General features: G+C 47.9%; 1 protein-coding gene across 2 annotated transcripts in view; it reads left to right on the top strand.

The window, feature by feature from the left end:
- The window catches only part of AFAP1 (actin filament associated protein 1), a 150,234-nt gene that overhangs the window by 75,731 nt on the left and 62,491 nt on the right, over positions 1 to 12,012 (top strand). For both annotated transcript variants that reach the window (XM_027971240.2, XM_027971241.2), the window contains exons 5-6: positions 4,301 to 4,512; positions 7,126 to 7,305. In XM_027971240.2, the coding sequence (XP_027827041.1) occupies positions 4,301 to 4,512; positions 7,126 to 7,305 (392 nt within the window). The remainder of the gene's footprint in view (positions 1 to 4,300; positions 4,513 to 7,125; positions 7,306 to 12,012) is intronic.

The following is a 12,012-nucleotide window of genomic DNA, read 5'->3' as shown; positions in this document are numbered from 1 at the left end:
TTGAGCTGCAAAGCAGAAGCACGTCAAGGTGGCGCAGGAGATTTACTCCAGGGCCTGGACCTCACATGATGTGGAGCTGCTGAAGGAGTCAGTGGGAGGCTGTCCCCCCGCGTGTGGAAGGAGAGCTGGACTCAGTGGCAGAGGTGTGGACGCACCATTGGTGACTCTCTGCCCTCCTGCCCAGCTGTGTGTCTGTCTTCACTTCGCACAGGGTCCTCATTACCTCCTCACCAGGTCATCAGTCCCGGCGCTGGCGGTGGACTCCTGGAGGTCCCATTTCAGCCTCCAGGAGGCGGCCCGGCTCTGCTGGGAGGCCGCCCGAGAGACTGGCATGCTGTCCTGTGTGCTCAGACTCGTCCTCCCAGCCGCTTGGTTTGCGAAGTGGCTGACATTCTTCTAGCATGACTGTCGGTCCTGCTCTCTCAGCAGAAGGCGGGGCATGGGCTCACTGTCTTTTCAGTGAGTGGACCTCAACCTGTGGACCTCACCCCATCCTCCCCTTGATGCGAAGGGCGGCCAGGGCATGGTCTGCTCTTTCAGTTCAGAATCAGAATGAGCCCAAACCATCTTCCTTCGTCAGGATGTGGTCTTGGATGAGTCACCTGCTCTCCTGACATTATCCTTCCTTCCCTCTGAGATGAGGACACAGCTGTGCACCCACCTCCGGGTGCTGAGAGGCCCAGCGAGGCAGGGCATGTGACTGCGGAGCCAGCCTCCTCTTCTCACAGCTTTATCGCACAGCGTGCAAATATAAATATGAAAAGTGCTGCCTGGGGGCTTCCCTGGTGGCACAGTGGCAGAGAGTCCGCTTGCCAATGCAGGAGACGCGGCTTTAATCTCTGATCCAGGAGGATCCCACATCCCACGGAGCACCGAAGCCAGTGCTCCACAGCTGCTGAGCCTGGGAACTACAGCTCCTGAAGCCCATGCAGCCAGCGCCCGTGCTCCCCAACAGGAGAAGCCGCCGCAGCAAGAAGCCTGCTCACCACACCTAGAGAAAAGCACACACAGCATCAAAGACCCAACATGGCCCAAAATAAGTCAATAAAACTATTTAGAAAGAAGCGCTGCCTGACACATAGGAAGTGCTCATAGAGTATTTCTTGCAGGAATGAAATGAGATTTTCCCATCGCTGGCTGATTCAGTCATTCATTCTGTTGTCCATTTGTTCGCTCAGTGTTTAGTGCATTTGATATTCTAGAAAGTGAGTTAAGCACTGGGGGGTTCATGGTCCCCCAAGCGGCTATGAGCAGGTCTTTCTGGGATAAAATAGGACTTGATCCGCTGCCCGACTGAAATCTGCCAGCGAACCTGGGGCCGCGGAGTAGCTCGCGGTCTTCCACAGGTTCATGCTTTCTTCCCTGCGCCCTATGTTCCAGCCACACTGAAATTTAAAAAAAAAAAAGCTTTTATTATAAAATACATTTGTCAAGCAGTGCATAAAATATGAATTTATGCTTAACGACTTTCCATAAAATGGAGCACCGAAATGTCACCACCGGGTCAAGAGGAGAGCGCTGTCAGCCCCGGAAGCCCCCTCCTCCCTCTCGACAGCCTCCTCCCTGCAAGGGTCGCCCCTGACTTGGCTTCGGTGACAGTGACATAAATACCGTTGAAAAGCGCACGGCTCGCCACTGTTTGCGCAGTGTTTTATATTTTTCATTGCTTTTGCAAGTCGTGTCCCTTCTCCTAGCCTCTCCTGTCTGGCTGGCGCCGTTGCATAAGCAGTGGAGGCCGACGGCTTTGTCCAGCCTTCCCTGTGTGCCGTGTGCACGGCCCTCTGGTTGCCTACCTGTCTGAGTACTCGAAGTGTGGATCTGGAGACCAGTTCTATTTAACTTGAGTTAGAATGTGAATTTGAACGGCCGCTGTGGCTGCCCTGTGAACAGGGGCTGTTGTGTAGACGTAGGTGCCGGCGTATGGGGGACAGTGAGTGTGCGCTTGCCCATGCGTGCGTGTGTGTGTTGCTGTGGGGGAAGGAGTGCAGAGGAGGAGGAGAAAGGCCTTGACTCAAGCAGCGCGGGAGGGGAGCTGGACTCTTCTCTCCACGGTGGTCTGTAACCTAGACCTTCAGGCGCTCAGATCCCCCAGCCCCACACGTCTCTTGGCACAGCATCCTTCCCACCATCCTTCCCGCCTCTTAACTGTCACCCAAGCTTCAGCCCACTCTCTCTGCCACTGCCAGAGTTACCTCTAGGGTCAGTTACCCTAGTCTAGACTGGTCACCCTAGTCTCTTCCGTAAAATTCTCCCCTGACTTCTTTAGTAGGATTTAAAAGTTAAACCATCGATCACTCTATTCCCCGCCTCCCTTATTAAATAATTCTTTGCAAGGAAGTTAACATACACACATGTCTCCTGGTTGCATGTTACAGTCCAGTTTCCGGCAAGTTCTGTTCTGTAGAAGGTCGGCCAGTTCTCGTGCATCCAGTTGCTTCAGCCACAGATTCTCCTTACCTATCCTTCATTCCTCGTTGAGGTGTTCACTTCTCACATGTATTATGAAAAACAAACGTATTCCAGATGTGTCTGGGGTTGAGGGAATGCCGAGGTGAATCAGACACTGCCTCCAGGACCTTTCGACCCAGCAGGGCAGAAGCGATCAAGATCACTGGCAGTCACTCGTGTTGATTAATCATTTCTAAGATGCCAGCCATCCTTCTGAGGGCTTTGCATTTAAGTTGATCTAGCAGTTCTCCAGATGACGCTGGCAACATCGACTCAACGGACATGAGTTTGAGCCGCCTCTGGGAGATAATGAACGACAGGGGAGTCTGACGTGCTCCATTTCGTGGGGTTGCAAAGAGTTGGACTAAGCGACTGAACAAGCAACAGTTCTCCCTTCTACACACGTGTATCGCTTGCTCTGTGCCAGGCCCTTTGCGAAGCACTGGGACAGTCACATCCAGCAAGGGGGTCTCCCTTCCTGCAAGGGAGACAGCTTGATGTGGGACAGACGAGTGACAACACAGTGGCCGAGTTACGTGCTGAGCGGTGTGGAGGCCGAGGGGAGGGTCGTCTCACCTGGCATCTGAGCTCAGGCTGCTGTGACACAGTGTCGCCCACTGGGTGGCAAAACGATGCTTTCTATGTTCTCAGAGTTGTGTAGGCTTGCAGTCCAAGATCAGGGCTCCAGCGGGATCAGCGTGTGGCGAGCGCTGTCTTCCTGGTGTACGGGTGCCGCCTTCTCCCCTGTCCTCACGTGGCAGGGAGAGAGAACTCAGGTCTCCCTCTTCTTCCTCTTCTCGGTGGGTTCGGACCCACTCACATAACCTCGTTTAACCATAATTACCTCCTAAAAGTCCTGTCTCCAGATACAGTGACATTGGGGTTGGAGCTTCAGCACCTGAATGTGGGGGGGCACCCAGTTCAGTGTACAGCCGTCAGGGCTGGTGATCCAGGGAGGGCTTCATGGAGTAGGTGCTCTGAGTTAGATCCTAAATGACGAGCATATATCCAGGCAAAGGTAGGAGATGGAGTGGGATAAACAGGGAGCCTGGGTGAGAACAGTGTGTGCACAGACCCCGAGGAAGGGAACCGGGCTCTGGTATGTAAGTGTTGACGTGCTGTAGAGTAGGAGGGGTGGGTGTGGACGTGGCAACCCGCAGGGTGGCCTGACTGAGCGGCGTGGTCTGGGTCTGGATCTTGAACCTTAAGAAGGGTTGGTGCGTGTGGTGATGCCAGGAGGAAGGAGGGCATTGCAGACTTGAAAGAACTTTTAAAAATAAATTTACTTATTTGGTTTCCTTGAGTCTTTGGTCGCAGTGCATGGACCCCCAAGTATCTAAAGGCTCTGGATCACACAGGCTCAGCAGCTGTGGTGCCTGGGCTTGCTGGCCTCTTGGCATGTGGGATCCTAGTTCGCCAACCAGGGATCACACTCAGGTCTCCTGCATTGGAAGGTGAATTCTAAATCACTGGACCACTGGGGAAGTCCTGAAAGAACTTTCACATCAGGTGTGGGTGGGAGTTTCCTTTGGCAGAAACCATTGTTGAGTGGGGGTCATGGCACCCAGCGAGGATATGGCGAGGATTTAACAGTGTGGGGCCTGCAGGTGCTGAAGTGGTTTTTATAAATGCAGAATTCTTAGTCACTTCATTTGAAAACTCTTTGTTGAGTTTCTACTAACCAAGTCTGAGTTATTTTCCCCCTAGTTTTGCCAGTTGATGTTTTCCAAACACCCTGAATGCAGAAACCCCCTCCTCCCTTACAAATAAAATAATGGAGCCCACAGGTCGTCCTCAAGATAAGGTTTTTGCAACCAGGTTTTTGCTCACTTTTATTTCTCATCTTTGACAGATTATGACTCTGATGCGATGAGTAGCTCTTACGAATCATACGATGAGGAAGAGGAGGATGGGAAGGGGAAGAAGACGCGGCACCAGTGGCCTTCGGAGGAAGCCTCCATGGACCTGGTGAAGGACGCCAAGATCTGTGCCTTCCTCCTGCGGAAGAAGCGCTTCGGGCAGTGGGCTAAGTTACTCTGCGTCATCAAAGACACCAAACTGCTGGTAAAGCCTCGCCACTCGGTTCTCTTGTGTAGAGTCGGTGAGACGCAGTGGGCCGTCTAACCAGGTTTAATCTACACGCGGGCAACATTCACACTGGTGGACACAGAGGGAGCGCTGGAGCGCTGAAGCGCTGGCCCGTGACCGGCCGTCAGCAAGCCTGGCTGAGGCTCCCGTGCCTTTAACGCCCTTTTCTTGCCAGCTCCCTAAGCACTCAGCGGGCAAAACCATCCCCGCCTCGGGCCAGCGTCTGCGGCTCGTGTCAGTGGAAATGCACGCTGCTGGAGCTTGCCAGACGTCCCAGGATGGATTTTCTCATTTGTAGTGAGTCAGTGAATTCCTCAAAGCCAGGTCATCGAAGGCGGACGGGCAGGCCAGGCGAGGTCTGGGGGACAGTGCCCAGGAAAGGAAATTCTTTTGGAGAGCTAAAAGCTGACTCTTTTTCCTCTTTTTGTAACTCAGGGAGGCAGAATAGAAAGAGTAAGTAGCAGAGGCGCGGGGGCAGGAGGACGCACACCTTCTGCTGCAGGCGCCACGGGGGAGCCTAGAGGGGAAGCGAGAGCCTTTGAGACTCATCCTCTGTCCCTCCTCCCTCCTTCCTTCCCAGCTTCAGAAATCACGGTTGGTTGTTGGCATTAAGCATGTTAGACTATGTCTTTGTATTTTGTTTTGCCTTCAAATGAAGCTTGGGGAACAAAAATCACTCAAAATCCCATCATTAAAACAGAACACGTGAGGGTGTATGATTCTGTATCTCACTTTTCAGTGGAGCAGAGAACCTCCCTTTTAAAAAAAACAGTCTCATCTGTGAATTATGGGAATCTTATTTTACTAGATTCTTAGGACATACTATGTTTTTTGATTTATGGTTTTGTAAAAAAAAAAAAAACTTTTTAAGCAGTGAGAGTACATGTTTTTTTCCACATGTGTGGCCTGAATTTCTCCCAAATTTGGTCTATGCCAAAAAATGATGATGCCACAGGGGAATTTTAAAGTAAAGAACGAAAGAAAGAAAGATTAAAAAGATTAATATGGTCCGTATTTACAATCTGACATAATGGCTGCAAGATGTGCATATGTTATATAAACGTTTTAAAAATAAACGTTGGCTCTTGTGTAAAGGGGCTTCCCTAGTGGCTTAGCTGGTAAACAATCTGTCTGCAGTGCAGGAGACCTGGGTTCGATCTCTGGGTTGGGAAGATTCCCTGGAGAAGGGAAAGGCTACCCACTCCTGTATTCTGGCCTGGGGAATTCCAGGGACTGTATGTATAGTCCATGGGGTTGCAAAGAGTCAGACACGACTGAGCAACTTTCACTTCTCATGTAAAAGAAGTTTTAGAGCATACTGTGGGAAGCCTGTGGTTGGGGTAGGGTCAGCAGTTGTCAGTCTTCCCTGGTGGCTCAGAGGATAAAGCGTCTGCCTGCAATGCAGGAGACCCGGATTTGATCCCTGGGTTGGGAAGATCCCCTGGAGAAGGAGATGGAAACCTTCTCCAGAATCCTTGCCTGGAGAATCCCATGGACAGAGGAGCCTGGTGGGCTACAGTCCACGGGGTCACAAAGAGTTGGAAGAGACAGTGACTTCACTTTCACTTTCAGCAGTTGCCAGAGGTGCCGAGTCCACCCTCTGCCCCAGCCCCTTCCCTTCCTGTCTCTTCCTTCCCTCACTCCTCAGCTGCTTCTTCCATCACTTACCAAGTTTCCCATCTTCCAAGCCGGGATGATGATACCATTTAGAGTAGCTGTAAATGTTTAAGAAGAGATGAATGGAAAGCCATGCAAAAGCACTGTCTTTGATGAAATGCAGAATCCAAGTTTTGTTATGAAACTTTTTTTCATTCAAAAATGACCTACGACCCAACTGCCCAGATTACTCCTGTTGACACTGAAAAAACAGTGATAAAAGCAAGTACTCTCTAAGTCTCACAGAGCAGAAAGCTGTAAACGGAAAACAAAACAGCAGCCTTTTCCCCTAAATGCCCGCAGTGTGTTTTCCCACGGGTGCCACCATGACTAGCTTCTTTGAATGTCCTTCCAAAACCCGTTTGTCTCTGCGCCCAGGCAGCTCTCTGGTGGGCACTGAGATGTGCCCAGACCCCTTCAGTGCCCTTCCGTGGACCCTGCACTCAACTGGAAAGCACAGCTTGGCAGACGTTTCTGTCCATTATATGCTGATATGTATGCTCTTCATAAAATGATTCATCTGTGTTTCAGAGAGAGAGTAGGGATGAGATAGGTAGACATGAAATGACATAAGTTGTGGGGTCTCCAAGGTGCTGTATGCCCACGTTAGAGAAAATCTAATACATTTCATGTCACCTGTAGCGGAAGCTGGAACATGAGATCCATCAGGACTTGACCCCCTGCTGAGTCATGCTAGTTAACTCTGCTGAGTTACGAGCAGGTGTGTTTGCCTGCCCACAGAGGTGAGGTATGGGTGTACAGCGGGGCTCTGTGTACGAGTCCCCGGATCTGCAGGGACTCCAGCCTCTGAGCATCTCTGCCCTTCAGCCGGACCTCCAGGAGCTTCTCCAGCGCTGTTTTCTCTGTGCGTAGTTTCATCCGTGGTGAAGGACTTCCTTATACCCTTACTCTGATCTCTCCTGTCCATCACAGTGCTACAAAAGTTCCAAGGACCAGCAACCCCAGATGGAACTGCCGCTCCAAGGTTGCAACATTGCATATATCCCGAAAGACAGCAAAAAGAAGAAGCATGAGCTGAAAATCACCCAGCAGGGCACAGACCCACTTGTTCTCGCCGTCCAGAGTAAGGAGCAGGCTGAACAGTGGCTGAAGGTAACTTGTGTTGCTTTTGTTTCTGAGCCAGTTTCCTTCCTGAACCTCTTCCTAAGATCTGTTTCTTTTTTGTTTAATGTGCGTTTTTTTTATGGAAGCACAGGCAAACAGTGGATTAGCCTGTCTTTGATGTCTTGAATATTCTGATTACTTTGAGGTTAATCATTTTAAATTTTGTCTTCAAAAGGGCATTCTGCCTCCTGTTTGCGATCTACTTCTAGAATTTTCTTTTTTGGCTTGATTTTTATCGTTTTGCTTGGTCATGTCTGAAGTGAAGGGTTGGTTAGTTGCTCAGTTGTGTCCGACTCTTGCGACCCTGTGGACTGTAGCCTGCCAGGCTCCTCTGTCCATGGAATTCTCCAGCCAAGAATACAGGAGTGGGTTGCCACTTCCTCCTCCAGGGGATTGAACCTGGGTCTCCTGCTTTGCAAGCAGATGAGCCTTTACTGTCTGAGCCACCAGGGAAGCCCATCGTGTCTGGATGTAGTTTTTTTTTTTTCAGTGCTCAGGTTTCCCTGGGCCTTTTAAATCTGTGGATTTAAGGTTTTTTTTTAAGTCTTTTCTAAGTTTTGGGGAAAGTTTTCAGCCATTTCCCTTAAAATATTACTGCCCCATTCCCCTGCCTCTCCCAAATAATTTAAATATATGTTAGACTTTCCCACTGTTTTCTACTTTTGTCTTCTCCTTTCGTTTCTTGTCCTTATTTTCTCCCTTTAGTCTTGTTAATTTTTTCCTGTTACTTTCCAGATCACAGTTTCTGTCTTCAGCTGTATCTAATCTGCTAATAAGTTTGCTCTTGTTCACTAGGTTCTTTATTTCATCTCTGGTAGTTTTCAATTCTGGAATTTGTAGCTGCTTCCTTTTAGGAACTTTTGTTTGGTTTTCTCTCCATGACAAGCACATACAGGCAAGCTTCTTTTGACTGTGGTTTCTGTTGAGTTTGGATCTGGGTCTGTAACCTATGGATCCTTTTCTTGTGTATGTCGTTTTGTCTTCTTGTCAGGGTATCTGATGATCATGCTGGTCATTATATTCACATTTGGAAAAAAAATAGTACATTTTGGTGTCAGCTCTACTGAAGTATAATTCAAATATCCTACAGCTCATCCCTTTAAAGTATGATTCATTGGTTTTCAGTTGATTCATAGAGTTGTGCAACTATCAACATAATCTAATTTCAGCACGTTTGCATCAGCTCAAAGAGAAACACTGTCCTTACTGTGTTAGCAGTCACTTCCCCCGGTTCCAGCCCCAGCCGCTCATCCGCTCTCTGTCCCTGGAGATTTGCCTGTTCTAGCGTCTCCTGCAAACACTCACACAATATGTATCCTTTGGTGACTGTCTTCTCTCACTTAGCCTGATGCCTGTAGGTTCATCCACGTTGTATCTGTGTCGGTCTGTCATCCATTTTTACTGCTTTTTGTGTCTTTGCTAAGAAACCATTGTTTAGTCCAAGGCCTGGAAGATTTAGAACTCTATTTCCCTCTAATAGTTTGGTGGTGTTAGCTTTTACATTTAGTCTGTGATCCGTTTTGATTTCACCTTTGGTTATAGTGTGAAGTTGGGGTTTAGTCCCATTCTTTTTCCTGTGGCATCCAGTTATCCCTCTAGAAAATAACGTGATTCTTAGCACAGTGGCGTCATTTCTTGGAGAGCACTGTCATTTGCCTGTGGCACAAGTTTTGCTGGGCCCTAGGTCTCCAAAATCAGTTTCATCTGATTTCAGAGCTTGAGATTTTTCAGAGCCCTCCAGATGAAGTCAGGCTGCAGTCCACTAAAGGGCAGGCTTATACTTATTTTAGTCCTATTCCAGCTCCCCTAATCTGGGGTCCTACTCTTAAAGGTAGGGCTTCCCAGGTGACTCCGTGGTAAAGAATTCACCTGCCAAGGCAAGGGACGCAGGTTTGACCCCTGGATTGGGAAGATCCCCTGGAGAAGGACATGGCAACCCACTCCAGTCTTCTTGGCTAAGAAATCCCAAGGACAGAGGAGCCTGACAGTCCACGGGGTCACAAAAGAGTCGGACATTCTAACATGTATACCATCATGTAAGAATTGAATCGCCAGTCTATGTCTGACGCAGGATACAGCATGCTTGGGGCTGGTGCATGGGGATGACCCACAGAGATGTTATGGGGAGGGAGGTGGGAGGGGGGCTCATGTTTGGGAACGCACGTAAGAATTAAAGATTTTAATTAAAAAAAAAAAAGAGTCGGACATGGCTTAGCAACTAAACAACAACAAAAGTGTGGAGTACTAGCTGGCTTCTCAGCGACCTCCTCTGGGGAGCAGCAAAGGCAGTCCTAGCTGCTGGCTTGCCTCTCAATATTTCCGTCTGCCTCTGGATCATGGCCGGGTAATTCCACACTATGCTCATAGCTGTTCTCTGCTTTTAGGAGGATGCTGTGGGCATTTCACCTTGCTTTCCTGATGGTCCTTATCAGGGGGATTGGTCCGCACCTTCTAGTCCGTCATTTCCTGATAGTACTTGCTGTGAAGAAAAAGGCTGGGATGGGCTGGGAAAGCTTGAGGAGGCGTTTTATAACGCTGCTTTTATAATAAGATGCCAGCTCCCGTTAAACTCAGAGCCCCGCTTCCCTTTCCTCCCCTGGAAAAGCACAGGGCCAGACTCTGCAGTGACAACAGTGATCATTTCTGCTGGGGCAGGGCACACAGATGTGGCTTTCGCACGTCTGTAATTTGGGGATGGAGCAGAGCGTTTGTTTTTTTAATGGGAGTCCTGTGATCGAGAGTTCCGGCTGCTGAGTTTGCTTCTCCTTCCAGACACAGAACCTAATATGTCACATGTCAACCCCTGATGTTACCGAAGTACTTTTCCATCGTCAACAAAGCTGCCCAAAAAAGTTGTAACTATTAGCCATTTCATTTTACAGGTGAGGTACTGAGTCCCAGATAGACACCATGGCATACCAGTCAACCTGTGATGGAGCCAGGAGTGGGCTTCAGAATTTTCCTGACTTCATTTTCATCTTCATTCTGCTGGGCCATCTGACAATTTGCCGTTTTCTCTTTTTATTCCTGACTGCTGGGTTCTTAGCACCATTCCTTCATTAAGGAGGGAAAGAATGAGGAAATAGATGAAAAGCCTTATTTATGATTCTGCTTTCTCCACCTGGTTACCTGTGTCTGGCCTTCTGCATCTTTGTGTTTACCTGTTTCTTAGGGGAGAACTGAGAAAGGATGCTCTGAAACCTAAGCTTTCTTCTCTCTTCACTCCATTCCCACAGTTTGTTGACTATTTAATGCGCGCTGAGTCGCAGCTCCCTTCTTAGTTACACTGCTCTGATGTGAAATCATGTAGAGTTCACTGGGTTTTACTACTTCGTCGGGAAATAATATTGAGCTGACCGTGCTGCTCACAAACACACAGCTAAAGACAAAACTTTTTCAAGAAGTCAGGTGCTAGTGGAGTGAAACAGTCTCACATCTATTTTAGCAAATGTGAAATACAGTTCAGGGCTACTTAGCCAATTTCAGAGTGATGACTTTGTCAGTGGATGTCGAATAGCAAGAACTTTTTAGCATTTGCTCATATTTCTTTAAAAAGAAGCAAATATGTGGTAAATTACCTTTTTCTGAAGGGTTTACATTAATTACTCCATTTAACGTTTGCGCTTCACTCCCATTGCATATTATAATACAGGAGCCTAAGAAGGCTTGATTAGAAAGGAAAGTCAGATGGCAAAACTGGTTTTAATCAGATACAAAATTTTAATTTTTTAAAACCAGCAGAGATCTGGGATGTTTCAGTTTAATTTCATCCAGATATTGTCTTTAGATTGGCTGCCTTTTCAGAATCATCTGGAATTTAAAACAGAGATTTCTAAGAATTTTTTTTTTTTTTGGGGTTTATGTCTTTTACCCTTTTTAAGATCCCCAAAGCCACAGGTGTACTTGAAGCACGCCTCTCCTATTAATTCTCTCTCCCTTTTCCAAGATAACTTTTATCTAGAGTTTGGTCTTTAGTATTATTATCTAGGCATGCTTTAGAAAGACTTTTTACTTACACATGTATATACTCATAAACAAGGACAGTATTATCTTTCATGTTTAAACTTTCTGCGTAAATGGCTTCAGCCTGCGCATGTCTTGCCGCCAGCTTCCTTCACTCAGCTGTTTGCACACGCTCGCTATCTTGGGCCGTGTTCAGTGCGTGTTCTCACGCGTGTGCCCTGGTCTGGGTGTCCTGGTTTCTCCAGGATGGGGACCTTCTATTGGAACTGCTGAGTTTGGCACGTGCTCATCTTCACCGTTACTGGAGCTTGGCAGATTGTTTTCCCGGCTCCTTTGTATAACTGAGCCTCCTCCAGCGGTGTGTGAGAGGAATCATTTTGTGTGTTCCTTTCAGAGTTTCTTTGTACATGTGCAAGCAAACAGACATGCGGATTTCAATTCCCATCCTCCCACCCTCATAAAAAGGGTGTATTCTGCACCTAGTCTTTTCCCCCACTAAATAGAGTAATTTCGAGATTTTTTTTCCAAATTAAAGAATACCACACTTCCTTTTTTCTCTCTCACACTACATAGCATTTCGCTTTATAAACAGAATATGCCTCCTATTTATGGATGTTGGATTGTTGTCATCTTTTGATGTGACGGAGTTCTGTATTATTTATCCTGTGTCCACAGCATCTCACACTTCTGCTAGTCTGTAGGCTAAATTTCCAAAGAGAGTAATTATTTGTA

Source organism: Ovis aries, chromosome 6 (assembly GCF_016772045.2).
Source record: "Ovis aries strain OAR_USU_Benz2616 breed Rambouillet chromosome 6, ARS-UI_Ramb_v3.0, whole genome shotgun sequence".
Classification (NCBI taxonomy): domain Eukaryota; kingdom Metazoa; phylum Chordata; class Mammalia; order Artiodactyla; family Bovidae; genus Ovis; species Ovis aries.
This window is presented reverse-complemented; position numbering and strand designations above follow the sequence as displayed.